Here is a 23,570-nt window from a genome sequence, read left to right as displayed (position 1 = left end):
AATTCGCTCAAAAATTACACAAGAAAAGTTGATAAAACGAACTGAAAATGATATGCAGAGCGGGAAATGGCCACATCTGGATTCTTGGGTCCTGCCAGTTGATTTATGGCGTGCATCTTGGATAATATTAATTTTATGTGACGGCCATAAAAATTACCCGTATGGAAAATTTGTCATTTGCCTTCCAAATGAGAATGAGTTAACGATGTGCGGGAAGTAACTCAAATTTATGTTCATAATTTCCATTAATTGGGATTGGCAGGGAAATGATTTTTGAATTTTCAATGGCTCTCAAACCTTGCCGCGTAGTTACTCTCAAACTGTAAGCTCCAGATCATTAAAAACACTCAAATCTAACCAACACAAAAGGCACTCAATTGAGAATGTACTAAAAAACAACATTTTATAAACATTTTTTTAAGATTTATTTTAAATAAAATTTTAATAAATTTATTACTTAAATTTTTTGATTTTTTCATTAACTACTACATATTTAGTATTATTTATAATTTATGGCTTATTTAAAAAAGTCTTTGTTTCACAATTTGTAACCAGATGTTGGGATAAAAGTTTTATTTTGTTTATTATTAAATTTGATTCTTATTTAGTGATATTTTTCTTTTAATATATTTATTAAAGTTATCAATATTTAATTTTACCTGTAATCAGTACTATATTGTATAGTAAAACCTCCCCACTTGAGTAATTTTTTATCGTTTGAGCTCGGCTTGACCTTTACCGGTTCATAAATTTCTACCCGGTTCGTCTCAATGAGATTATGAGTGGAAATGAGAAATTAGTGTGGCCAGACACAATGGAAAAATTGTAGATTTTTCGAGAAAACAACAAAAAGAAATAAAATTCGTAAATAAAATTAGACCAGAAGTAAAAAAAATAAACAAAAATATTTTGAAGTTAAGTGGGAAATAACGATAAATGTCATCCAACTAGAGTTCACAAATCTGGCAGGTAAACATTAAGAAGACCGTTTTCCACTGGTATAAAAATACCATCTGGTACTTTTTCCCGCTGATCCAGCCAGAGATGGCATGGAACAACATACTGCCTTTCAACCACTACTTTTTTCGACCTTTTGCCGTTAACTACTAGTAGCTATTAACTATTAAACAATTACGCTGGCTCGTGATTGAAGACGCAAATCTGTAGGCGTGCTTAAGTCAGAAAACGAGTGAAAAAATCAGCAGGGTCGGCTTACCGAGTGTCACGCCCAAAAAAAAACAAAAGAGTGGGTTCAAGTGAAAGAAACAAAAAAATTACAACAACAAAATTCTTGTGCGTGTCAAAAAAGCAAATAGTGAATAACAACAAACACAAAAGGGTGACCCTAACGGCGAATCAAATACACATAGCAACAAACAACAACAATAATGGAGGTTAGTGGCGCTGCTCAAGTGTTTAAATTGTTTTTTCATTGATGTTTCGGTGGCTCTCCTTGAATGATTTCATTTCATTTTATTGTTTAAATTGTTTGCTCCGAGTTGTGTTTTCGCTCTCTGGTTATCTCCTCCCCCCATTTGGCTCCGATTACGTCAGTTTGTTTGTCTCTCAGTTGTTGAGTTCTGGAGTTTGCGCTCTTTAACGTTCTCTCTCGCTCAGCCGGCTTCGTCATCGAATATTTTTGATATTTTATTTTACGAATTCCACCCCGTCTCACCTTTTGGTTAATTATTGATCCCCCCCAATCGGTCCATGAGGCTATTAATTTCCATTAATTAATAGTCTGTATTATATCATCGGAAGGCGCTTTCTTTTCCTTTGTTTTGTGTCACAATTTTGGGTATTTAGCATTTTTACATAATGTCTCCGAGTGAGCCTCCTTATCTCGCTGGAACAGCTGTTTGATATTGGCAACCGTTTACCGCTATGTCGCGCGACCTTATCTGGAGAATCGAGTTACTCACCTTACCCCTGAAGTGACGTTCTGAAAGATACCGAGACGTCCCTTCAGATAGTATGTAGTACAGCAATACCTCAACAAAATCGTTAGTTTACTCCAATCGTGGTTTCATGGTCAAAATACGGGGATAAATCTTAGGTTTCTGAACCGGTTTTCTATTAAAATTATCAAGTTTTGAAAGTATTTACCTTTCTAAAGTGGTCTAAAAAATATATGTATATCATATTTTTAAAGTGGTCTAAAAAATATATGTATATCATATGTACATAAATAAAAACATACTCAATATATCATACTCAATATTCAATAAAAACTATATTAAGGTTATAAGATTATTTTAAAAACCCTAAAATTAAAAAGGGTTTAATTTGATTCCTTTCTGCAGAGATTCTTTTAATTAGGTTTTTTGCACTCACCTAAGCCCGTGGGATAATCCCAGTTCTCATTCGCCCTCAATTAAGCTAGCACCACCCCCCCGGCCTAGGGCCCACTCTTCAGCTAACCGGAAGAACTGCCGCGGGGGCGTCAAAAGCGCATTTAACATCGCTGATCTGAGTAATTAATCGCCTTTGCCGGTGCTCTGCCTTTGGTTTCTGGGGACAGATGGACAGCCATCAAAGCAGACATGAAAAGCCATTTCCCAGCCCCGGAATAGGGGCACAGAATAAAAAGCCAAAAGCGAAAAAAGCAACAGAGATGTCGGCCAACATAAAATTGCTCATTTCCGTCATTTAATTGACGGCCGGCACATGAAAATTGACGAAAGACAAAACCATCAGAGACCGCAAACCATCAGATACAACTTGTTGGCCCACAACTGCTTGCCTACAGTGGGTTTCGTGAAGGTAAATGAGTTCAATAGAGGGTAACTAATCCTTATCTATATAATATACACCTGATGGACTCCCACTTTGTTTACCTTTTTTATCTACTCGTCGATATTGGATCCATAATTTATATTTCAATGAGTTTGGCAACAAAGAACTTACTGTACTTCCATAAATAGACCAGCGGAAGATGACACACTGGGCTCACAACCAGGTTCAAGCCAACTCTCTTCAATTAGCACCTCGTTCCGGCCCAGTCATGGCTAAGTGCTGGGCGGCAAAAGTTGATATTATCATCGCCTAATGCCGTGACACGATTAAAGCCTTTTTCCAAACTGTCAGACAAACTTTTTCGGTGAAAAGTTGTTGCCCACTTGGATTTTGGTTGTAAACATGGCCCGCCCTCCTCCTCCGACAGCTGAGATGTTGTGGGCTCTCCTGGTGGCTTAAAACTTCCGAGAGTTCTTCTATGGAAGTGCACCGTCCCACATTTATTACTCGGCGCTGCGCATTTTCATAAATTTCCACTTACTCATCGGGGGGGAGGAGTGAGCCCAAGGGCGATGGGACACGGGATTGTGTCTCCGGCCTTATAACACGCTCCGTTAACCGTTTCTGTTTCTGGCTTGGATGGGCATTACTCCATCATTCGGATGAAACTTTGCATAATTTTCATTTATTACCGCAACAGTTTTTTTTATGAACATTGCGTATTTTTTATGCGGCCCTGTATCTCACCCTCCGGAGGGCCCTTTATACCGTATAGGTTATGATTCCCTGGAAAGTGACTGACAAGGCCTGCCCGCCACTCCAATTTATCTTACAAATTTAATCTTTCACATAATTTTCTCTGCGTGGCTTTCATGTAATTACCTGCCTCTTGCCGCACTTTGTCCTGCATTGTTGGCCCTCCTCTGGGAAAGTTTCCAGCTGCCGCTTTATCTTTTGGCCAATATACATAAATCAGGCATAGCCTTCCCTGCCAGCTTTACGAGCCCAGTTTCCCCCTTTCACTTAATAATGCATTTCGTTCTCCGTCTTTTAATTGCAGGTGAGTTTGATTCGGAGGTGCGATGGCTGGGCACTGATCGAAAGGTCAAACCTACTGTTGGCCACTGTTGGGTAAAGTACGAATGCATCGGCTTCTAGAGTATAATAGTAACAACTGAACTGTTTCTTTTATTCACATGCAAAATTACAAAAATACAAGTGAAAACCCCTCCAGACACGTTGCGCTGTTCGGATTGTGGATTCATAATCTCGGCTCCTCATGACTGATTCATGAGTGGTTGGTCGGTCTCGTCGGGCTTATCACGTGTGGGAGTTCGGGCTCTTACATAAGGCAGTAAATTTCATCAGCGTTTTTAATGAGCCTTTATTACATGGTGACTAACTAGCGCCCCCTCCTACTCTTCTCTGGTTGCATGTGAGATAAAAGTGGCCACACCCTCTATCGGGGGCCAGTATACCTGGCTTTTGGCTTGTGGAGAGCGTTGACAATCTTGAGGACCTTCGCGGCCACGGCCTTCGCGCTGCACCGCCTGAAATCGCCCTGGCATAGTATTTCTATATCTCGGAGTTTCGAGAAAGCCATGTCCCTGTCCTTCTCGATACCCTCCCAATGGTCGTTCTTTCCAAAGTATTCCGGCGCCAGCTTGTCGACGACTCTGCGCGGTACTGGCCTCTGGTCCTCCTGGCGAGGGCGCTTAGCAGTTCGTGGTGCTTCGAGTGTGTCATCGACTCGGAGAGGCGATAGGATCCTGTCCTTGGGCCTCACGAAGTTGGGACCATAGCCCAAGATGTGCCCGTTCCGGGCTTTGCTGGCATGGTAAACGTGCCCGTCGTAGTTGGTCTCCACGAATTTGCAGAACCACTGGCAAAATTCCAAGTTGTCCTGGAAACGTCCCTTGACCAGCCTTTCTACGGGTATCTCCTTGGCCACCGCGACATTCTTGAAGGCTACTTGCAGCAACTTGAAATTCTGCAAGGAATCGTACTCCGTGTTGGTGCGGAACTTGATGCGGTTCATCGGCACAGAGTTGGGGAACATCATGTCCATAAACTGGCAGTAGGCAGCTCCGGTGCAGAGCTCCTCTACCTTTGTGAAACTCGCCTCCAGCAGCTTGTTGACCCACGCAACCATCTCGTGGCGCGACGGATTGTCCACAGTTCCGTTTGTGGCGTACACGTTTACAGCCCTTCCCATGGTCCCGGACATCGTTAACTTTGAATTTTTATTATTGTAATTTGAATTTTTTTGATTTAGCATCTAGATTTTGGACGGTCCTTTCGAGTCGATGTTTTGTAGTAGAAAGATGTTTGTCGGGGAGCTGTTGTTTGAATCTCCCTAAACAATTTTGCATGGATTGCTTGATCAAAAAAATAAAACTAAGAATACTGTAAGCACTTAATAACATTTTGTGCTTTATAATAAAATTGAATCTAAAGCTTCTAAAAATCAAAGAAACCAATTTTTCTTTGGAGGACTTTTTAGTTCTTAGTGAAATTAGTGGATCAAACCATATTTTAATTTGGGATTAAAGGAAATGCTTTTTATTTTTGACTATTTAGGAACTTTTAATATCATTTTATGAAAAAGTCAAGGTCATTTACAAAAATTATAATGGTTTTCTGAACCGAGCTTTCAAAGGGACTTGTTTTTAACCTGGAAATTGTCCAAATGTGTAATCCTGAAAGCGAATCCTTGCCGAATAAGCCACTTTAATTGAAAATCAAAATCTGAAGCTTTAGAATTAAATAGCTTTCAATAAAAAAAATCTTCATATTCAGTTTTTTCCAATGTTTAATGGTACGGATGGCTGTTAGTGAAGAAATCATTGTACTAAATGGCACCTGTATATGTTTTCTAGTGAGATATGCAGTCAAAAATCAAGAAAATCTAATACCTAGCGCGAAATCATGAATAGAGTGATATTTTTAAAATTAAAAATAATGATTATTCATGATTTTTTATCGAAAAGATCAGAGAATAATGATTATTTTCAGATTTCTTTTCGATCATAGAATAATGATTATTTTGTGATTTTTAAAATAAAACTCATAATAATTACAGTCCCTGCTAAAAATCCTAGTGTGTGGTCTAAAATAGATTTTTCTTGATCTATTAGAAAATGGAGCTTCGAAAAAATAATTAATGAATTTAATATCTTGAGATTAATTCATTAATAGATAACATACTGAGGCATTTCCCCGACGGTATAGCATGACACTTTTTACCGAAATTGAGGCTTAAATGCTAAATAACGCAATAATATATGTATGTGCCCCACAATCCCGGCATATATAACATAAAAACCACAACAATCGTTACAATTAAAAAGTTAAATTTCTTAATCTAAAATTTCATAATCATTTTCCTGAAAATTGAAGACTCAGTTATACTATTTTCATATCTTTTTCAATAAACTTGCCCCTACCAAAAATGCCTCTACCATAAAGTTTGATTTGATACTTGCGATACGATACTTACCCACATAGTATGCGCTAATACATTTATTTAAAGAGAGATATTAAAAGAAGAGAAAATATTGTATAATAAATTAACATACAGTGGGGAGCAAATTAGGAACATTTTTAAAATTTTGATTGAGTATTTTGCTCAAAACCCATAAAAGACAAAGGAAATGGTAGTCTTTTTTTCTAAGATTAGGTATTTAACTCATTAAAAAATGGCACATTATTTAAATTCTCAAAGAAGCCATAAGAAAAATAGGTTTATTTTCAATTTATTCTTATTTAACCTTTCAATTCTTTTACAATATATGTATATATTATACAATTATATATATGGTACAGTAGCGGACAATGAAATCCGAGCAGGCAGACAGCGTTTACCTTATACTATAAAGTTTATAGAGTAAATTTGTTTTAATTCGATGAAATTAATATAAATGTCAATCAAAATTGTTTTTCATTTTGTTTTGTTTTTTGGAAATAAAATGTATACTTCAATATTCGATAAAATAAACAAAAATGTAGGCAAAAAAAAAAATATAATTTTGTCAACCATTCCAAGGTAACAAAATTCGTTTGAAAATTATTTCTCAATAGCTTAGTATTTAACGTATTAAAAAATAATTTTGTTTTTGTTCAAAATTTATTTTTCATTCTTGATGGCATAAAATCGATAGTATCGATGCTGAAATCAAATATACTCCCACCTTTAGTCTAAAAAACACAAACCTCGCCGAGAATTTCTCGAATTTTAAAAAGTTCGTTCAACTCGCTGCACTTGCAACTGATTGTTGAAACTATTTCCCGGGAGTTGAGTAAACAAATGGTAATTATGGCCAACACTCCCATCGTGTAAACAGGGCAAGTCAAAGACCCCGTTCGGGGAAAACTGGAGAAAGAGGGAGACAAATGAAAAGTGAGGAAATTTACATGAATTTTTAATTAATTTACATCCAAATTTTGTCTGGCAGCCAACTTTCACTGGTTGACAGTTTGTCATCCCGAGACCCCCACCCCTCGGAGGCAAAACAACCAACAGCCCCCAACCGCCCGCCCTAAACACCATTGTTAGCCACATTCCTGGGCAAAAACATTTGTGAAAACGTGACCCAGAGCCGAGTCACTTTTGAAATTCAAAGTCAAATGTAAACTACATAAATTTCAGCACTTCTCAGCGCGGGAACTGCGGGGTACTGGGTTCCGGGCAGACCATAATTTATTATGATTCTACTGGCTGGCTTATTTGGGCATCTTATTGATGATTGGGGCTCCAGTCTCCAACTGAGAATGCGACGCACGTTTCTCATTTTGTCTAAATGCGTCTGCTGCTCGAATTTCACTTTTTCTCCTCGGGAGGCTCTCTGGCTTTAGCGACATCTGTGCATTATGTGCGGATTCAATTTAGATCGGGAAAGTTGCCTGCCACTGCAACGGAGTTTTCCTTGCCAACTGTCAGTTGCTGCCAACACCCCAGCACCTCCACCCAGTATCCCCACTCCTCGTTCTGTGATGCAGCCAAGCTTTGATATCGGAGATTTCTGGTTGCAACGAGGCGGCAGTGATTTGGCTTCATACCATACTGTGTAATTGACGAGAGCTAGGGGGGATGCATTTACTGGAACTTAAACTATCTCAGAACTTGGTGGGTATCTTCTAGTCCAAACTGCCGCCCTCCTCCACAGCCACTTGTTTTAAATGCGAGTGCATTGAGGCGGAACTATCGACGTCTCAGTTTTCAGCAGTTGCAACGCCTCAGTGAAGGCAGATCCAGCTCAGAACCGACCCCCAGCCGGACTCCCTTTCGCACTGACCAGCTGCGGTCTCAACTTTCCAGAGGACGACCTCCCACGACCCCCGGCCCCTCGGGCTCTAAGCTGCCTGCTGCTGGCATGCAAATTGCATAAAATATGGCCATATAAAAAGCATATTCGTGTTCACTGAATATGCAATCGACTGCCATACTCCGGGGGGAGTTGGCTTTGGAGGCGAACTCCTTTCATCCCGGCATTTTCAGATTTATGCAGGCACTTTGGGGAGCGACAGCGGGATAAATGCAATAAACCATCATGCCCCAAGAAAATAGTGCTGTATGGCTTACAAAACCGACAGTCTATCAGGCAATGAAAGATGTATGACTGCTCGGGAAAGTATTTCCTAAGAGATGGCAGAAAAAAAAACAAACAAATAGAAAGAAATGGAAACGCATCTTTTCACCTTCAGTTTGTGATTTCTGGTTTTCCACGCGACTAATTGTCGAATGGCCATAAAAGTGAGCCCGGTCGCGTTGTAATTAACGTTTCTTGCTCGAAATTTCCTGCTACGATTGCAATTTCCCCTAGTTCCCTTTTCCGACGCATTTCCACGCCAACAGCCGGTCATTAGCCAGGTCCCATCCAGCCGGCTCTTCCCATTTCTTTTACCTGTTTTTGGGACGTGTCCGGCCAACTTTTCATGCACTTTGAGTGTGTGTTTGGGTTTTTTTGTTGTTTAGTTTGCCGCTTCTGTTGAGTTTCCACAATTTTTCCGCTCCGCTCCGCGGGCAATGTGAAATTTTTCGCTGTAAACGTGACCGCTAAACACTCTTGTTACTTCTTCTGCCGTGTGCCTTGTGCCGCTTAATTAAATCGCCTAAGCACCTTGACCACCGCCGCCCAGAGCAGTCACCCGTCAGATACAAAATACTCACCATTTTTGCAAATAACCGAAAAACATGTTTCACATTTCGTCCCGCCATTCGGGGTATGGCACTAAGTAGGTCACATGTGGTCCTCCTTAAGCCGGGGTTAGTCTGGTTCTACCTACCCAGCTGGATTTTGGAAATCTCTAGCAGGAGATCAACTATTTCATTATGTTCTTCCTCAAAGGCTTTAAAACCAGTCATCCATTGCTTTGATTTGCATTTATAAACAACTTTATGGGGCATTTGAAGCTCAACAAAGACCCTTATCCATTCAAAGCTATTCTAGACAAAATCTTTAGAGATTTGCCAAGCAACTGCTTCCCAGTCAGTTTGGCCTTTCAGCTCAACCATATCTCTTGACAAGTACTTGCCTTGTAATTGCACGAAATCCAATGACAGCCAACTACCAGCTGTGGGCGGAGTACATGGCTCCCCAGCTCTGGTTTGGATGGTTTATTTTGTATCTGGCACTACCGTTCCAAGGCCCGTTGCAATTAATGAGCCTGCCACTCCATTACTCCGCTTATCCGGCGTACTTGGAGGCTACAGTTTATGCGCATCGCATCTTCTAATTGGCTCGGGACTTGGTGGCTGACAGATGCACGCCAGTTAACAGTTTTTAATGTGTTGACGACTCGTATCTGACAGATACATTTCGGCTGGATCTGGTTGGCGGTTGCCAAGTTAGCGTCTTGTTTACGCGGTGGATTTGCATGGAGAACAGGTCTCTTTGATGCAAGTTTGATTAGAAGGATCTATTGGCAAACTTTTCAACAAGTATATACCCTACTATTTAATGCCAAGTGTATCTTAAACTTCGACCAACCAAAGAGCAACTTGTTTTCGCTTGAATTTATTTGTCCTCCTCTCCAGATGTGGCAGAGTGTCTCCGGAGTGCCGTGAACTCAATTATTTTTGCAATTACTTTTTATGATTCTACAGTTTACAGTCGCCGCTCCATCTCCAGAGGCCCTCCGCCGCGATTGGACTGAAGCCGAGTGGCCGTGGAGTTTCGTTGAGGGTGTTTGTTCTCTGTCCCCAATTGAAATGTCAACAATCGACTCGATGCCAAGCGAAACGAATCGAGAAGAATCGCTGATTTTAAGCATTAGGAGGAGCTGACATAATCGCCGGCTCTTGAGCTCCACTAGGAAGTGGGTCAGTCGCTGGCATTTAGCTGTATCTATCAGATACACGTACGAGTATCTGGGAGCGTCATCTGCGCCACAAAGTGCCAGCCAAAGTTGGCCATTTGTGGGTTTGTTTTGCTTTGCTAGTACGCTAGTACACTCGGAGTAGCTGTTTGCTGGTTTCTGGCTAAATGGTAGCTGTACCTATTGTGCCCGAAACCGGTTTCCCTTAAAAGCTCTAAGTAAACGTAAACGTAAGCGGCCAAAGAGGAGTTTAAGCCCCGGTTTTATGGCCACTTCGCGGGTCCGTCGCGGTTCCTGGCACTCTGCCCTCCAGGCGAAACCAGTTTTCCATCGTCTTCTGATTTGCCTGCCCGCCCTAAACGCTCTTTATTCGGTCACGCTTAGCTAGAATTTATTTTCCGAAGTTGTTACAATTCTTCAAGTGTCGTTATGTAAATTAGCGACTGTTCCCAGCCCCATGTCTAATGTCGTTTTCGTGGCTTTTCGAGGGGACTTCCGCCCGGCTCCGGCTTGTTTATGGGCCACAATTTGTTGACTTATTTATATTCGGAATCTGGAAGAGTTGCACAACCGTTTCCCACTACGAAATCGTTTAAGTGCAGACACTGCCGACATGAGAGTCATGCCACAGTTGGTTGAGCCTGTCCCCCTACAAACATTGAAAAAAATACTCTATTAACTCGGGGGGATATTCTTAAAGCTTTTTTAGGGCCTACGCCTGTCTATTTTGTAAGAGGTCCTTTGTCAAACATTTTTCTTCGATCCTTAGACATTAATATTCATCAACTCCCCCCCAACCTTTAGGGCCTGTTTATATTGACGATTTTTCTCTCCGTGCCCCTAATTTACATCGCCAACTCTTCAGGCCAACTGGCTCAGTGACTCGACTCGAATCGGCTGGCTGACTGAGTAACTGACTAACTGAATGACTGACTGAGCCATTGCAGCTTGTCTTTGGCCTGGCTCGAAGCGAATGTTGCACGACTCTCGCTGCTGCCGCTGCTGCTGTTGCTTTCGATGTGGTTGTCTTGCCTTAATTCGGTGGTAGTGGTCTGGTGGTCTGGTGTTTTGGTGGGTCTCTTTTGCCAGTCAGTCGGTGGTGGAACGCAGACCCAGTCCCAAGTCGCAACCACAATCGCTGAAAGCGTTGAGCCGTGAGCTGTGAACTGTGAGCTGCAAGCTGTCGAGCTGCATTCATAATTGGATTTGTCATATTTCCGTTGCATATTCGACATATCGATTCGCGCGAAATCTAGAAGCCAGCATGGAGAGTGCCCTCCCGGTGGCCGAGTTCCAGAAGATCAAGCTGCGCCCGGTGCCAAAGGTGAAGCGCCGGGCCCCGCAGCCGCCCGTGAGCCTCCGCCTCAAGCAGAAAAATGTGCGAAAAGAAAAGTGTACTTAAGTAGCCTTAGGTCTCCTTAGGTGCCCTGAACTCCTCCTGGCCACCCCCCTGAACTTTCGCTCTCAGCCGAAAGGTGGACAAAAGTGAAAACAATGGCTGACCTGAAAGGAAAGGGAAAAGGAGAGCAAAAGCGTGGGAAGATTGGCCTGCGATTGAGATCCAACCGTAGCATGCTAGTTTCACTTGAAAAGACACAGCATGATGCAAGATTTCTATCGCCTGGGAAGTGCAGCGAATCATTAAAAAGTGAATTAAAGTCAGACCACAAGTAGTTTTAAGAATTAGGCAACTATTAGAAATTAGACAGACTTTTAAAATATTATTTTATTTATTATTCCAGACTTCAGCCACCACAAAGACAACCACGCTCACCACTCCGGCCAAGTTGTATGGCAAGGACTTGAGCGAGTACGATGATGTGGATGTGGAGAGTCTGCTGGCCCAGCTCTCGGCCGAGGAGATAACCATATTGGCCAAAGAAGTGGATCCCGATGTGAGTGTCCTTTTGTTAACAAAACTTTCCAAATGATGCAATAATGTGATACCTCTTTAGGACAACTTCCTGCCGCCTGACCAGCGCTGCAGCTATGAGTGCACCAAGGACGCCACCGGGCCGCTGAACCGCAAGCAGCTGATCGAGCACATCAACAAGCAGGCTATCGAGACCCCCGATCAGCCAGAGTTCGAGCCATTTGTTCAGGGCAAGGTTCGTGGCAAGAAGTGGGTGCCCCCGCCAAGGGATGCCCTCGACATCGAGGCCGAGGAACAGATCGCCATCGATCTGGGCGAGGAGTACGAGCACGCCCTCAACGACGCCACGCAGGAGGAGATCATCGATCTGGCTGCCATCCTGGGCTTCCACTCGATGATGAACCAGGACCAGTACCACGCCTCGCTGCTCAACAAGGGCCAGCCAGTGGGCACGGGCTGGGACGGCATCACCAAGTCTACGCAGCAAAAGCTCTTCCCCATGGATCCGCCCAACAGCACAGATGTCGAGGAGTCCATTAAGCGGGTCAAGGACGACGACTCCAAGCTGATCGACCTCAACTTGAACAACATTAAGGTTTCACATTAAATCATATTTCCTTTAAAAGCAAACTAACTTTAGTGATTTATCCGCAGAACATCTCGGACGAGAAGCTCGAGCAACTGTTTGCCGCACTGCCTCAGAACGAACATCTGGAAGTCCTCTCGCTGACAAACGTCGGCCTCACCGACAAGACAGCCCTCCTGCTGGCGGAGGCCATCGAGAAGAGCAAAACCCTGAGAGTATTAAACGTCGAGACCAACTTCATCAGTCCGCCCGTGATCGTCAAGCTGGTGCAAGCCCTGCTCAAGTGCCGGACCATTGAGGAGTTCAGGGCCTCCAATCAGGTGAGGGAGCTCTTCTGAAGCCCACCCTTGGGCTTGAAATCTCACTGAGTGCTTTTAAACTAAACCTCTTTTCCTTTCAATAACGCAGCGATCTGCGGTGCTGGGCAACAAGATCGAGATGGAGATCACCGACCTGGTGGAGAAGAACTCGTCGCTGCTGCGCCTCGGCTTGCACCTGGAGTTCAACGACGCCCGTCACCGTGTGGCCGCTCACCTGCAGCGCAACATCGACAGAAGTAAGTTGACCCCGGGGGTTTGCCCTTGTGACCCTGCCACTCCGCTGGGTTGCATCCCCTCCCATCGATCAGCAGGCGATCAGCGTTGGTCTCCGCGTTCTCCCCTCGCTAGGATTGAGTATCCATTAGGTATTTTATTGATCGAGTTGCCTCACTTGCGCGTTTAGGTGAATTGCAACAAGGTATGTTAGCCAGCAGCATCAGCAGCACCGCCTCCACCACCACAGCTTCGTCATCGTCACAGCCACCATCTTCACCCAGCCTCCATCCCGATCATGCTGCTGCCAAGGCAGCCAAGGACACCTCGCCCACGCGGGCCAAGTGCCTGGCTGCCTTCGAGCAGTTCATCAAGGCGCGCACCTTCACCGATCCGGCAGATACTGTATCTCTTGGTTTGCCACCGGCAGTGCGCCTTGTGCGCAATCTCCAGGCATCCTCCTCGCCGGGACCCGGTGCCGAGAAGAAGATTTGAGCCCGTTTGGTAACCAAGCTCCAAGTTGTTGTTGCCACAGTTGCGTCTACCCCTCGACCCACTATTCTCAAACTTTTCTCTATAATTATCTCCCGTTTGTATGTGTGGTAACCAGGTAAACTGTTTTCGGCCTTCATCAGCCCATCATCTGTCCAGTTCCAGTTCCAGATCCAGATTCAGGTCCAGATCCAGGTCTAGAACCAGATCCAGATAATTCTGGTTTAGCATTAACCACATCGTTCTCCATTCTCACATCGTTTCATCAGCCTTCGTTGCGTTTCGTTCTCGTTTTCGTTATCGTTCACGTTACCATGTTATCGTTCGTTCTCACCTGTCGTTCTCGTTCACTGAGTGTCGTACCTGGTTAAGGATTCCATAAGATAGACTAAGTCGGTGGATGGGTCGAAAAAAGTAGAAGCACCCTAGACCTCAGCTAGTTGCTACTATTTTGATTAAAGTTACACACATTATATGTAAGAAGAATCAGTGCGTATATCATTCTTCCATGTCCAGTCCATGCTAACTCAATGTTTGTCCCCTAGAGTAGAGAACGGATCTCGCTAGCTGGGATCCTCCGATGTAATTATTCTCTGTGCCTCCTCCCTCGTCCACCCTCGTCTCTCTCTATCCGTCTCTTGTAATTACCATAGACTGTAATAGTGACCTGCCAAGATATAGAAACATTAACCAATTATCCACTTGTCTGTTGTAAATGGCAACTCAACTCAACTCGAACTCTAAACACGCAACTCAACAACTACAAACGATCGGTCGCAGTCTTCCGGGTTCAGAAACTCAAACCGAATCTGCCCAAGCTGATTCTGCCCGGGAACATGGAGATTGAACGCGACCTGGTGAGCTACCACCGATCGGCCACGCCCACTCCGTCGCCGTCGCCCTCGCCGCAACCGCCGGCGGACGATTACGATGTGGAGGTGGATCCAGATAACATGGTGATCCGCGGCGGCGGCGGAGACGCCTTCGATCCGGAATTCGACCCGGACAACATGGTGGTGCCGGGCAGTCGCTCGGTGACCCCGAATTACGACGACGAGGGTGTCTACCAAGCGCACACGTGAGTGAGGGGCCGCACCACCGGAGCCACTGAAAGCCACAGAACACCACCACCACAACAGCCACCAGAATCCACAGAAACCACAATTGCGAGCCATGTACAGACAGTCATTCGATCCACTTTCGCCTTGTCCTTTTCGTCTCATTGGTTATGTAACCTCGATGTTGTCGTTGTTGATGTTGCCCGAAAATGAAACCCAAACCGAACACCCCTGTGATCTTGCAGACCAAGAACTTGTACATACCCCGAAGAATACACTGAGAAAAAGCCCAGAGACAGTTGCAAAATTGCCATTTATATTTTTGTTAAAAAATGTCCTTATTGTTTAAAAAGTAAAATATAAATGGCAAGGTTGTTGAATTTGTATCCCCTGTGCAGAAACCGAAGACCGAGTCCAGCACATAAACTCTTAGTTAATAAATAAATGTTTTCCATGTCGTCGTTGTCAGTCGCTTGCCTCATCACACCCGATCCTTGTAAATAATATGATCAGGATCCCCCATCACTCAGATCAGTTGCGTGCTACTAACCCAACCACACACACGCACACCCATAGACACACTCATCGCAGCACTCTTTGTTTTGTATCTTGTATCTTTCTATCTCGACACGAAAAGCCCAAGAAAAGATGTGCCAACCACAGAGATCAGCCAACAGAATCCAGAAAACAGTATTCGAGACAGTCAAAAGTCAAATACTATACGAAAGCCCCACGATTATACTCTATATGTTATGTTCCTTTTATTTATTGTCCTATCTGTATCACCCTTGTTTATGTGTCCTATTCTCTCTTTTCCCCTCTCTGTTTCTCGTTTACAGTAAGAAAAGATCTTGAGTTGCGACTGCAGTTCAGATTTTTCAATAATCTGCACAGAAAGTCAACAAGAATTCAATAAGCAGACCAGAAAGCAAGCAACTAAACCATTTTTAAAGCGTTTTGTAATCTAAACCCAAGAACCGAAGATAAAAAACATAAACCCATAACACCGAGAGAACGTGTATAATATAATACTTGTATAATGAAGAAGGACAAAGCAGGAGCAGAAGTTTAAGATAAAGATAAATCAGCCCCCGAGCTCGGAAATAATATATATCTATATACTCTAGAGAGACTTAACTAAGCACAGCAAACTGAAACCAAAGAAACGAAGTGAAATATCAAAACTATATACCTATACTTAACAATTATATAACGTTAAAGCGCAGTTCAAGCAGGCCCATCTAGATCGGGCTCTGTTCGAACTCGAGGCCTGTTTTATAATCCAGCAGAACAAACGTTTAGGCGACACGTATATACTTTTCTCTAAAGCTTGACACAGGTATCTATGAGCACGGATTCTCCTTCAACTTCTTCAAATTTCAATTCTTCTGCTAATCACGTTGTTGCAACTTGCAAAATAACCAAAGCCACCAAAAAATATATATATAGCTTTCTAGCCTGTGCAGCTTCGAATAGAGACAGTCTTTAAACTGCATTTGGCTGAATGTTTCCATAACTCGATAATATAGATAATGACTGTAAACTAAAACAGGAACTTGCCAAGTCCTTGCAAATTAACCAAAGTTTTCTATTTGATTTAAAATATTATTTTGTTTGCAAGGGTTTCCCAGTCTTCGGTCAACCGAAGCCCATCTTACCTTTCTGTTTGTAATGATCAGTCATGAACACTTGCATTATGAGTACTTTAGTTGTTCACTGTTTGATTTAACCATCTTTTGCATGATTTCATTATTTGTGTTGCACTATTCCCATCCAAACATTTGCATGTTGTGTGTTAACCAGTCAGAACACAATCCACACACCTAACCACTTTTGAAGTGAGCGAACCAGCTCTAATGACGTTCTCTTCGTATAGGAATTAAACTGCGATGTATGATCTAAGTGAATACCCCAGATCCGAATCAAAGTAAACCATAATCCCCAACAGCAAGCATAAAATGTTTTAAGACACTTTTGTGATTCAATAAGAACCAACAACTAACAGCAGAAAATAAAACAGCAGCACCACCGACATCAGAGCCATGAATATATAAAAAATATAAAACTCGATCCTGAAATAATAGTGTAGCTCTGCATTCGGCGCAGACGAACAGTTGGTACCCTTCTGTATACTTGTTGTTTGATCGTTTTTTAAAGTGTGCGATTCTGTAGCTGAAAAATAGCCCCCTAACCATATTAATAAAATCCGAAAAGCTTATAGATATGATAAGAAAATCGCATTTATAAAACCGAACAATTTCGGGGATGCCTTGAATGTTGTATCTTCCCCCTGACTGAACCCTTATTTACATAATTGATTGATTGAACGAATTTGAAACTAACCAAACGACTAAAATTGTTGAATTCCTCTCTATTTTTCACTCTGTGCCACCACTTGACTAATGCCAAAAATTTATTTGTTTCTTCTCTTCCCAACCCACCCACGCACACACTCGATCCTTCTGTGTTTGTGTTTCCAGTACGTGTGAAACGCCTCAACCAGCGTAAATAAAAAGACAAAATCGAAAAATAAAAAGAAAACAATTATATAGCAGCAACCAACAACAAATTTAAGCTACCACCACCACCACCCAAGAACAAAATCAAGCAGAAAGCCATCTACTATGTGTGTGCATTCGTTGTCCAACTCTTGACTACCAAATTAACAAGCAATCCAAGCCAGAACACCAACAGCAACCAGAACCAGAACAACCACGAATACAACAACCGCGGCAACAAATCTACAAATTTCTATCCAACCTATTCTCCCACCAAGAAACAAAGTCCTATTGTGAAACCCGAACCAATCTACCAACCAAATGTGAACTAACACCGAAGAATGATGTGTGACATGATGTACGTAAAGTATTTAGACAAATAAATGAGTCAAGAAAGTAAATAATAATTTCACAATCTAGAGTAATTTCATCTACAGTAGTTACGTAAGTTTTTTTCTTTCGAATATATAAAAAAACGGAAATAAGTCTCCAAAAGGACATTTTACAAGCTTAGTTCTATAGACTATTGAGCTTACTTCCGGTTTTAAATTTTATAATTCAAAATCTTCGATTTTTAGAATAGTATCTTAATTTTATTTTTTATCATAAGTAATCATAAGTTAACACCTAAGTTCCCTTGGTGACCCCGAAAGCAAAATAAAAGCGTCAAGTTTGGCGCCTCAATTGGAATTGGACGAAAATAAAGCCTAACTGGCCCGGTAAATATTTATGGACTTTAGCCATTGGTTAGCATCTTTTTAGGTTAGTCTTAAGCCAACAACGGCAGTATTTCTGTTGACACTGTTGTCAGTTCTGTGCGTCATGCCCAAGAAAAAAATAATTAAGACATTTTATAATTATATCTACCCTAGAATCTAGAGCTAACCGATTTGGTGTTGCCTTTCCTAACAGTCAGCAAGAGGAATTATTCGGATCAAGTTACTAATCCCGCTTCCGTGTGTATTTTTCAGTTGGACGTCAACGTCGCATGGGACATCTGAGCAGGAACTACACCATTGGCGTCTGGCAGTAGGATGTATTGGATTTGGAGTCTATAAAACAACAAAAAACAAAGTGTTTTCATACTTGTTGCTGTACTCACACGAAGCATTGTTTAGTTGTTCTGTTTAGTGTTTGTTGCGTTCTTCAGATTGATGATTTCGGTTCGAGTTTGTGTTCGGTTCACCATATAAGCATAATCACATTTGTTTGTTACGAGTTAGGCGAATTGTCATTGAAACCCAGGATCACACACGTACACATTGGTATCTGCTTGCATTTGGCAGCTGATTCTTTTTAAAATAATTCTTTCCTTAAGCACTTCTTCACATTTACGCTGTAGCTTCACACACGCCCTCTGCGCCAATCATGTTCTTTATTTTAATTTTATTTTATTCGATATAATTTCCATTCTGTCCCCGGTTTATCCCCCAGATGGGATAACGATTCTAAATTTTAGTTTTAATTGTGTTTATATCCAAATGCATATACATGATACACACACATACACATAAAAATACATAATACTTATATACACTTTATATATATATGATACATATATAGCCATGGTCTCTAAAAACAATTTACTGCTATTGAATTATGAAAATGCTTAAACATAAATTTAACTTATGGTTAAACACACAAAACAAATGAGAAACAAACAATTGTATAATGTAATGATATATCTTACTTTATATGACATAATGCAATGCTTTTAAAATACAATTTTTAAAAATCATGTAAAAACTTTAAAATTAAATAAAAAAAATTATAAAAATACAAAATATAGATGGCTTTTTGTGGTTGGGAATTAAAGGTTTTTTAAGGAAAGAGTTTTCTTTTTATGACACTTCACTCTCTTTATTTATCTCCCTCTGATGTTAAATTGCACAATTAAAGATAGTTGGTAAACTTCCGTTCCTACTTTTAATCTTTAAAAGTCAGCCGTAAAGATAAAATCGGATTATACAGTAGCTGGTAAACAGCTTCTTGATAACTGAATTGTATCGCCCTTCATCTTTCCTTGATGCGTATCTCGAGTCACTTTCGATTATTAGTCGAGATGCGACACCGAGTACCTGATGCTCTAATCACCGCTGGATAACTGAACATCAATATTTACCCGGGGAATGGGAGTGTACACTCAATCGACATCTCAATTCTCCATACCTGGCGCTTTGATTAATGGAAAAATTTCGATTATCAATGGGGACACTTGTGCCAGTTGGCAGGCCGAGAATTCGAAGGCAAACAAAGGGGTCTAGTCCATTGTCGAGACCCCGACCGCTGCCGAGTGGAGTGTAGAGTTTGGCGTGTTTATGGAAGCGCTGTGGATATAACTGAAACATACAACCTGTATCCCTCTTCCACTCACGACACGCGTCGGAATCTGGGCAAACAGCCTCCCGAGATAAGAGCGCGTGACGCAGCCGCCTGGAGCATCAGGCTTATCGGGCGTGTCTTGCCCATCGCATCAGTCCATCAGTTCCGTCGCAGTTCTTGTCCAGAATGTCCACGTTGGAGAACGAGGTCACCTTCCGCAAACAGGCGGAGGTGAGTCAGAACCTGGAGGCGCAGTTCCACAGCTCCTTCTCGGACTTTATTCTCATCACCGATCATCGCACTTCGAAGAGCAAGAGCCTGGAGCAGTTGGAGGCCTCCAAGGATGCGGATGATGGCACCTCCTGCTGTGCCAAGTATGCCAAAAATATATTCCGGATGAAGACTCTCAAGCGGCGACTCCCCTTCCTCACCTGGCTGCCTCATTACAATACCCGTGACTGCATCGGCGACCTTATAGCCGGATTCACTGTGGGACTCACAGTAATTCCCCAGGGTCTGGCTTACTCAGGCGTAGTGGGATTGCCCCCCGAGGTAGGTATCTTTTTCGAGTCCTTGGAACTATAGTTCTAAAATACAGAACTCACTTGGTGATATGGTTATTATATCATGTTCCAGTTAAGATAAGTACTCAAGGTGCTATGCAGGAATAATAATTCATATTTTTCACCTTCAGTATGGCCTCTATGGCGCCTTCATGGGCTGTTTCGTTTACGTCCTTTTGGGAACATGCAAGGATAGCACCATTGGCAGCACCGCTGTGGCCTCGTTGATGACATTCCAGTTCGCCCAGGGCTCCTGGCAAAGATCTGTGCTGCTGACCTTCCTGACTGGCATTATTGAAATTCTGATGGCCATCTTCAAGCTTGGCTGCCTGGTGGAGTTCGTTTCCGGCCCAGTTAGTGCTGGATTCACCAGTGCTGTGGCTCTGATTGTCTCCACCTCCCAAATGCGATCGATGCTGGGCGTAAGGAGCGAAGGCGACTCCTTCCTAGCCACCTGGATCAGCATGTTCAAGGACATCAATAATGCGCGAGTGGCGGACACGTGCTTGGGCTTCGGATGCGTGTTCCTCCTGCTCGCCATGCGAAGTCTGGGGAAACTTAAAATTGGACCTAAAGAAGAGACCAGAAAGAGTAGTTTCCATAGAGTCTTCAACCACGTGATCAAGTTCCTCTCCACCTCGCGAAATGCCTCGGTAGTTATTCTCTTCACCCTCATCGCCATGCACCTGGATGCTAAGGGAACGAACCCATTCCGACTCACTGGAGAGATCCCCAAAGGAATGCCTTCGTTTTCGCTGCCACCGTTTTCGATTGAAGCCCAGCCCGGAAACGAAACGGCAGGTATTCCTCCAGTACCCGGACAGAACTTCCTTCAAATGGTTCAGAGCATGGGCTATGGATTGGTTATTGTGCCTCTAATGGCTCTTCTCGAGACCATGTCCGTCTGCAAAGCCTTTGCCAAGGGAAAGCAGATCGATATTACCCAGGAAATGATCGCCTGCGGAGTGGGCAACATAGGAACCTCCCTATTCTCCGGATATCGATGCAATGGCGGATTGGCCCGATCGGCGGTAAATAATGCCAGTGGCTGCCGCACCAATATGTCCAATCTGTACATCGGTGTGATTGTGGTTCTGGCATTGAATTTCCTCACCGATTACTTCGCTTTTATTCCCAAAGCGGTGCTAGCGGCTATCATCATCTCGGCGGTCATCTTCCAGGTTCAGTACCAGGTCGTCACGCCCATGTGGCGCAGCAAACGTAAGTCCAGACATCCATCGGGAGAGTATCTAACCATACAAGTGACTATACATCCTTTTAGGTTCCGATTTAGTGCCTGGTATTCTGGCCTTTGTCACTTGTCTGGTTTTACCTCTGGAGATTGGCATTATGGTGGCCATCGGAGTCAACCTCCTCTTCATCCTGTACTACGCCGCTCGACCCAAGGTAACCCTCGAGCAACTGGAGACCCAGCAGGGCACCCGTTTCGTGAAGATCACCCCGGATCGTTGTCTGATTTTCCCCTCCGTGGAGTTTGTGCGGAACATGGTGCTCAAGTCCGGCAGCAAATCCACCCTGCCAGTGGTCATCGATTGCACTTACATCTACGCCGCGGACTATACTGCCGCCAAAGTAATCTCCTCCTTGGTGGATGATTTCCGGCGCCGTCACCAGAAGATTATATTCTTCAATCTGAAGCCCAGTGTTGTGAGCGTGTTCGAGGGCTTGAACACGAAGCTGGTCCTGTGCTACAACACCCATGCTCTCAACCAGGAACTTAGGTCAGACGATGCCGATCTCAATAGATCCGTGGACTCCTTGGACCGAACAGAATCTGGTAATGGCACCAGTGAGTGTGTCAGCATGGCCAGTACCCTTTCTTTGGCCAGGAGTTAGTATAACAGCGATTTGAATAAATTTAGTTAGGAGAACCCAAAAGTTAAACTTAAATTCTAATTTTATTTAAAAACTTAAAAAATAATAATTTCAACTATGATTACTGGACTATATGACTATATGACTGTTTATTACATTAGTTTCATATTTATTAAGAATTTTTGTAAGCTTAGCTACTTCCAGAATTTCTTCATCGACATGTTTTTCTCGGAGTCCTTCATCATCACTTTGGAGACGGCCATCTCAAAGTCCTCCTGGGTGACGTGCACTCGTCTTTCCCTCAAAGCGTACATCCCTGCCTCAGTGCAAACTCCTTTGACCTCCGCTCCCGAAGCTCCTGGCATAAGCTCGGCGATTTTGCGCAGGTTGATGCCCCTCGTCAGATTCATCTTGCGGGAGTGTATCTTCAAGATATCCAAGCGGGCCTCCTCGTTGGGCGGCGGGAACTCAATCTTGCGGTCGATGCGGCCGGGTCGAAGCAGAGCCTGATCCAAGACATCGATCCTATTGGTGGCCATGATCACTTTGATGTTTTTGGTTGCCTCAAAGCCATCCAATTGGTTGAGAAGCTCCAGCATGGTGCGCTGGACCTCTGAGTCTCCAGTTCCCGTTTCCAATCGAGCAGACCCAATGGAGTCGATTTCGTCCATGAAAATGATTGACGGAGCATGTTCTCTGGCCATGACGAAAAGCTCTCGCACCATACGCGATCCCTCGCCAATGAATTTCTGAACCAACTCCGATCCGGAAACCCGGATGAAAGTGCATTCCGTGTGATGGGCGACGGCGCGGGCCAACAGAGTCTTCCCTGTGCCAGGTGGACCGTAAAGGAGTACGCCTTTCGGCTGAGCTATGCCCAGGGCATCAAATAGCTCCGGGTGTTTGACCGGCAGCTCTATTACCTCCTTGATCTCCTGGATCTGCTTGTCCAGCCCACCCACCATTTCGTAAGTGGAATCTGGAACCTTTTCCACCAACATGAGGGAAACCAAAGGATCCACCTTATTGGGCAGGATCTTGTGAAGAGTGTAGCTTTCATTTCTCAGAGCCACTCGACTGCTCGGCGTCACATCCTTGATATTGATGGATTTGTCCACATCCACCACATATTTTCCTTCCGGATGGACCTTTACTAGCACCTTGTTTTTGTCCATGGGCTTCACCACCTCGCCAATGTAGCTACCATGTTCCTGGAGTAGTTGCAACTCTTCTCTTAAAAGCCGAACTAAAAATAGAAAATTATACAAAGAATATATCACTTGAAAAAACTTACCCTTTGAATTAAGTTCATTGCGTTGGGCCTGCAAACGCAGCAAATCCTTTTGACGTTCCATAACTATAAACTGCAGCTCAGAAATTTTCTGGGTAAAATACGAATGAAATCCAGGTCCGTTCCCATCTTTATCAGAAGTACCAACATCGACATCCATCTCTTTGGTTCTAGCGATTCTTTAATTTTTTAAAGACAAGCAGTATCGCACTAAGTATCCTGTCCTAAAAAACCTACGCCTGTTGAATTTAATCTTCAAAATATTCTGCTCTACAATTTCCAAAAAGAAACAGAATTCTTGTTAAATTTTGGTAATATTTTGAAAAGGAACTGAAGCGGGCTGGCTTACTGAGCTTTCAAAGATGAGACAACAGTTTTTGGCTAGTGGTTGTGTTTTTTCTGACAAGTTTTGTAATGGTAGGGTGACTGAATGACTGCCAACTTGGTTAATTTATAAAAAGGTTG

The 23,570-nt window shown here is 43.1% G+C and overlaps 3 protein-coding genes, 1 long non-coding RNA gene and 1 pseudogene across 19 annotated transcripts in view; 2 read left to right on the top strand and 3 right to left on the bottom strand.

Annotated features, from left to right (window-relative positions):
- Positions 1 to 18,877, top strand: part of tmod (tropomodulin) — a 49,455-nt gene extending 30,578 nt beyond the window's left edge. For 4 of the 15 annotated variants that reach the window (XM_070280971.1, XM_017245491.3, XM_070280973.1 and 1 more), the window contains 7 exons: positions 11,796 to 11,948; positions 12,009 to 12,521; positions 12,581 to 12,832; positions 12,921 to 13,068; positions 14,318 to 14,615; positions 16,472 to 16,708; positions 17,076 to 17,335. In XM_070280971.1, the coding sequence (XP_070137072.1) occupies positions 11,796 to 11,948; positions 12,009 to 12,521; positions 12,581 to 12,832; positions 12,921 to 13,068; positions 14,318 to 14,615; positions 16,472 to 16,478 (1,371 nt within the window). In that variant the 3' untranslated portion in view covers positions 16,479 to 16,708; positions 17,076 to 17,335. Of the gene's footprint in view, positions 1 to 1,040; positions 1,395 to 6,937; positions 7,046 to 11,165; positions 11,432 to 11,795; positions 11,949 to 12,008; positions 12,522 to 12,580; positions 12,833 to 12,920; positions 13,069 to 13,235; positions 13,556 to 14,317; positions 14,713 to 15,434; positions 15,935 to 16,471; positions 16,709 to 17,075; positions 17,336 to 18,064 lie in introns of those variants that run through there. The other 11 variants (XM_070280974.1, XM_070280978.1, XM_070280972.1 and 8 more) reach the window with 11 other exon arrangements.
- LOC108128107 (microtubule-associated protein RP/EB family member 1 pseudogene) lies at positions 3,889 to 5,067 on the bottom strand (annotated as a pseudogene).
- LOC138926525 (uncharacterized) lies at positions 6,325 to 11,007 on the bottom strand. Of its 2 annotated transcripts, none has more exons than XR_011443075.1 (2): positions 7,171 to 11,007; positions 6,325 to 7,108 (listed from the first exon to the last, which is right to left on the bottom strand). It is a non-coding gene; the product is annotated as an uncharacterized lncRNA (long non-coding RNA). The 2 variants fall into 2 exon arrangements; XR_011443076.1 differs by having other exon boundaries at positions 8,640 to 11,007.
- Positions 18,878 to 19,601: 724 nt separating the features above from the next.
- On the top strand, positions 19,602 to 21,943 carry LOC108128103 (sodium-independent sulfate anion transporter). The gene is made up of 3 exons (XM_017245490.3): positions 19,602 to 19,967; positions 20,110 to 21,199; positions 21,261 to 21,943. The coding sequence occupies exons 1-3, from the start codon at positions 19,602 to 19,604 to the stop codon at positions 21,833 to 21,835; spliced, it is 2,031 nt and encodes a 676-aa protein (XP_017100979.2). The 3' UTR covers positions 21,836 to 21,943.
- On the bottom strand, positions 20,585 to 23,503 carry Rpt6R (Regulatory particle triple-A ATPase 6-related). Its single transcript, XM_017245500.3, has 2 exons — positions 23,109 to 23,503; positions 20,585 to 23,060 (listed from the first exon to the last, which is right to left on the bottom strand). The coding sequence occupies exons 1-2, from the start codon at positions 23,263 to 23,265 to the stop codon at positions 22,009 to 22,011; spliced, it is 1,209 nt and encodes a 402-aa protein (XP_017100989.1). The 5' UTR covers positions 23,266 to 23,503; the 3' UTR covers positions 20,585 to 22,008.
- Between the last annotated feature and the right edge of the window lie 67 nt (positions 23,504 to 23,570).

This window comes from Drosophila bipectinata, chromosome 3R (genome assembly GCF_030179905.1).
Source record: "Drosophila bipectinata strain 14024-0381.07 chromosome 3R, DbipHiC1v2, whole genome shotgun sequence".
Classification (NCBI taxonomy): Eukaryota; Metazoa; Arthropoda; class Insecta; order Diptera; family Drosophilidae; genus Drosophila; species Drosophila bipectinata.
This window is presented reverse-complemented; position numbering and strand designations above follow the sequence as displayed.

Bases quoted from the DNA above. Each gene is read 5' to 3' on its own strand.
- Rpt6R (XM_017245500.3), bottom strand. From the start codon at position 23,265: ATGGATGTCGATGTTGGTACTTCTGATAAAGATGGGAACGGACCTGGA. The intron at 23,061-23,108 runs GTAAGTTTTTTC...TTCTATTTTTAG, and splicing joins CAATGAACTTAATTCAAAGG to TTCGGCTTTTAAGAGAAGAG.
- LOC108128103 (XM_017245490.3), top strand. From the start codon at position 19,602: ATGTCCACGTTGGAGAACGAGGTCACCTTCCGCAAACAGGCGGAGGTG. The intron at 19,968-20,109 runs GTAGGTATCTTT...TTTCACCTTCAG, and splicing joins TAGTGGGATTGCCCCCCGAG to TATGGCCTCTATGGCGCCTT. The intron at 21,200-21,260 runs GTAAGTCCAGAC...ACATCCTTTTAG, and splicing joins GCCCATGTGGCGCAGCAAAC to GTTCCGATTTAGTGCCTGGT.